Source organism: Silene latifolia, chromosome 7, assembly GCF_048544455.1.
Source record: "Silene latifolia isolate original U9 population chromosome 7, ASM4854445v1, whole genome shotgun sequence".
Classification (NCBI taxonomy): Eukaryota; Viridiplantae; Streptophyta; class Magnoliopsida; order Caryophyllales; family Caryophyllaceae; genus Silene; species Silene latifolia.
Genome location: NC_133532.1, coordinates 97,709,344 through 97,711,002, shown reverse-complemented (window position 1 = coordinate 97,711,002; position 1,659 = coordinate 97,709,344). Strand labels below are relative to the sequence as shown.

Here is a 1,659-nt window from a genome sequence, read left to right as displayed (position 1 = left end):
ACGTGATCCCATATCTCCTCTCTTATTCACTATATGTATGGATTACCTCACCAGGATCATCAAATTTGCTACTACTAGATGGCCTTTTCATTATCATCCAAAATGCAAGCCACTCAAGCTTACCCACCTGATGTTTGCAGATGACCTGCTTCTTTTTTGCAAAGGAGACTCTCCTTCTATCATGCTGCTGATGAAAGCTTATACATCCTTTTCTAATGCCTCTGGACTGAGTATGAATAATACTAAATCAGAGATTTTCTTTAATGGGATGCAAGAGGAAATCGAAGAAGGTATCAAATCAGTGACTGGTTTTACTGAGGGAGTCATGCCTTTTAGGTACTTAGGGGTGCCTATACAGCCTGGAAAGATATCCAAGAAAGATTGCACTGCTTTGACTGAAAAAATGGTCTCCAGGATAAGAGGTTTGGGAGAAAAGAAGTTATCATATGCTGACAGGATCACCTTAATCAATTCTGTTCTCAATACTTTGTATAACTACTGGGCTCAAATGTTTATTATTCCTCAAAGTGTCATTAAACGTATTGAAGCTATCTGTAGGAACTACCTATGGGATGGAAGCCCTGATTTTCATAGGGTTCCTTTGGTAGTATGGGACAAAGTGACTACTTCAAAAAAGGAAGGTGGACTAGGGATCAAAAAAGCAGACATTTAGAACATTGCCACTGTTGGGAAACTTGTCAACTGGATCCATTCAAAGGCTGATAGATTATGGATCAAATGGGTCAATGCTATCTACATTAAAGATCAAAACTGGCAGGATTACATTCCTCCTGCTGACAGTACTTGAGTTTGGAAGAGCATCTGCAAAGTGAAAGAGAAATTAAAGGATGGTTTTATGAATGACAGCTGGGATCATCATCCTAAGGGATATACAATTAGAAGTGGATATGATTGGTTGTGTTCTGAACAGACTGCAGCAGTCTGGTCACCTGTGGTATGGAACAATTGGAATGTCCCTAAACATTCCATTGTTACTTGGTTGATGATGCATAATGGGATGAATGTCAAAGGAAAATTATTCAAGTTTGCTTGCTGTGCTGATGACTTATGTGTGATGTGTGAGACCCAAACTGAGACTGTGAATCATGTGTTTTCTGACTGTGTGTACAGCTGCAGAATTAAAGCTCAACTATCCCAGTGGTTTGGAGGAAATGTCCCTGATATGATACATCTAGCTGCAGTGTATCAGAAATCAGTCCTATGGAAAGCTAGAGCTGCTTGTCTTACTGCCTACCATTATCATGTGTGGTACCAAAGAAACAACGCAAGAATAAACTGTTGCTTGTTGCGTCCTGAATTGGTAGCCAGGAAAATTGAGGAAGAAGTTATCAGGAGAATTAAAACTAAGCTTGGAGGAGTCAATGTGAGCAGTGATTGGCTTGCCTTCACTCAAGTTCATCAGGCTTAGTTGTTTTGAGTTTTTTTTGTCGATGTGGGGGCTTGAACCTTGATCAGTTTGTATCTTTTGCATAGTTACTTGATATTTATATATAATATTCACATTTTCACCAAAAAAAAAATAGAAGTGCAAGGCTCAAGTAAAATGACAAGTTATAGTGCAGTTTCATCATGGGAATCTACTGTTCCGACTCAACCTATATGCAAAAATAAACGTGAATATTTTTGAATTTTTGAAAT

The 1,659-nt window shown here is 38.6% G+C and overlaps 1 protein-coding gene across 1 annotated transcript; it reads left to right on the top strand.

Moving 5' to 3' along the window:
• The first annotated feature begins 856 nt into the window (after window positions 1-856).
• LOC141590400 (uncharacterized) lies at window positions 857-1,429 on the top strand. Its single transcript, XM_074410996.1, has one exon. The coding sequence runs from the start codon at window positions 857-859 to the stop codon at window positions 1,427-1,429; it is 573 nt and encodes a 190-aa protein (XP_074267097.1).
• Window positions 1,430-1,659: the final 230 nt, after the last annotated feature.

Excerpts from the sequence above, each read along its gene's own strand:
- LOC141590400 (XM_074410996.1), top strand. The coding sequence starts at position 857 with ATGAATGACAGCTGGGATCATCATCCTAAGGGATATACAATTAGAAGT.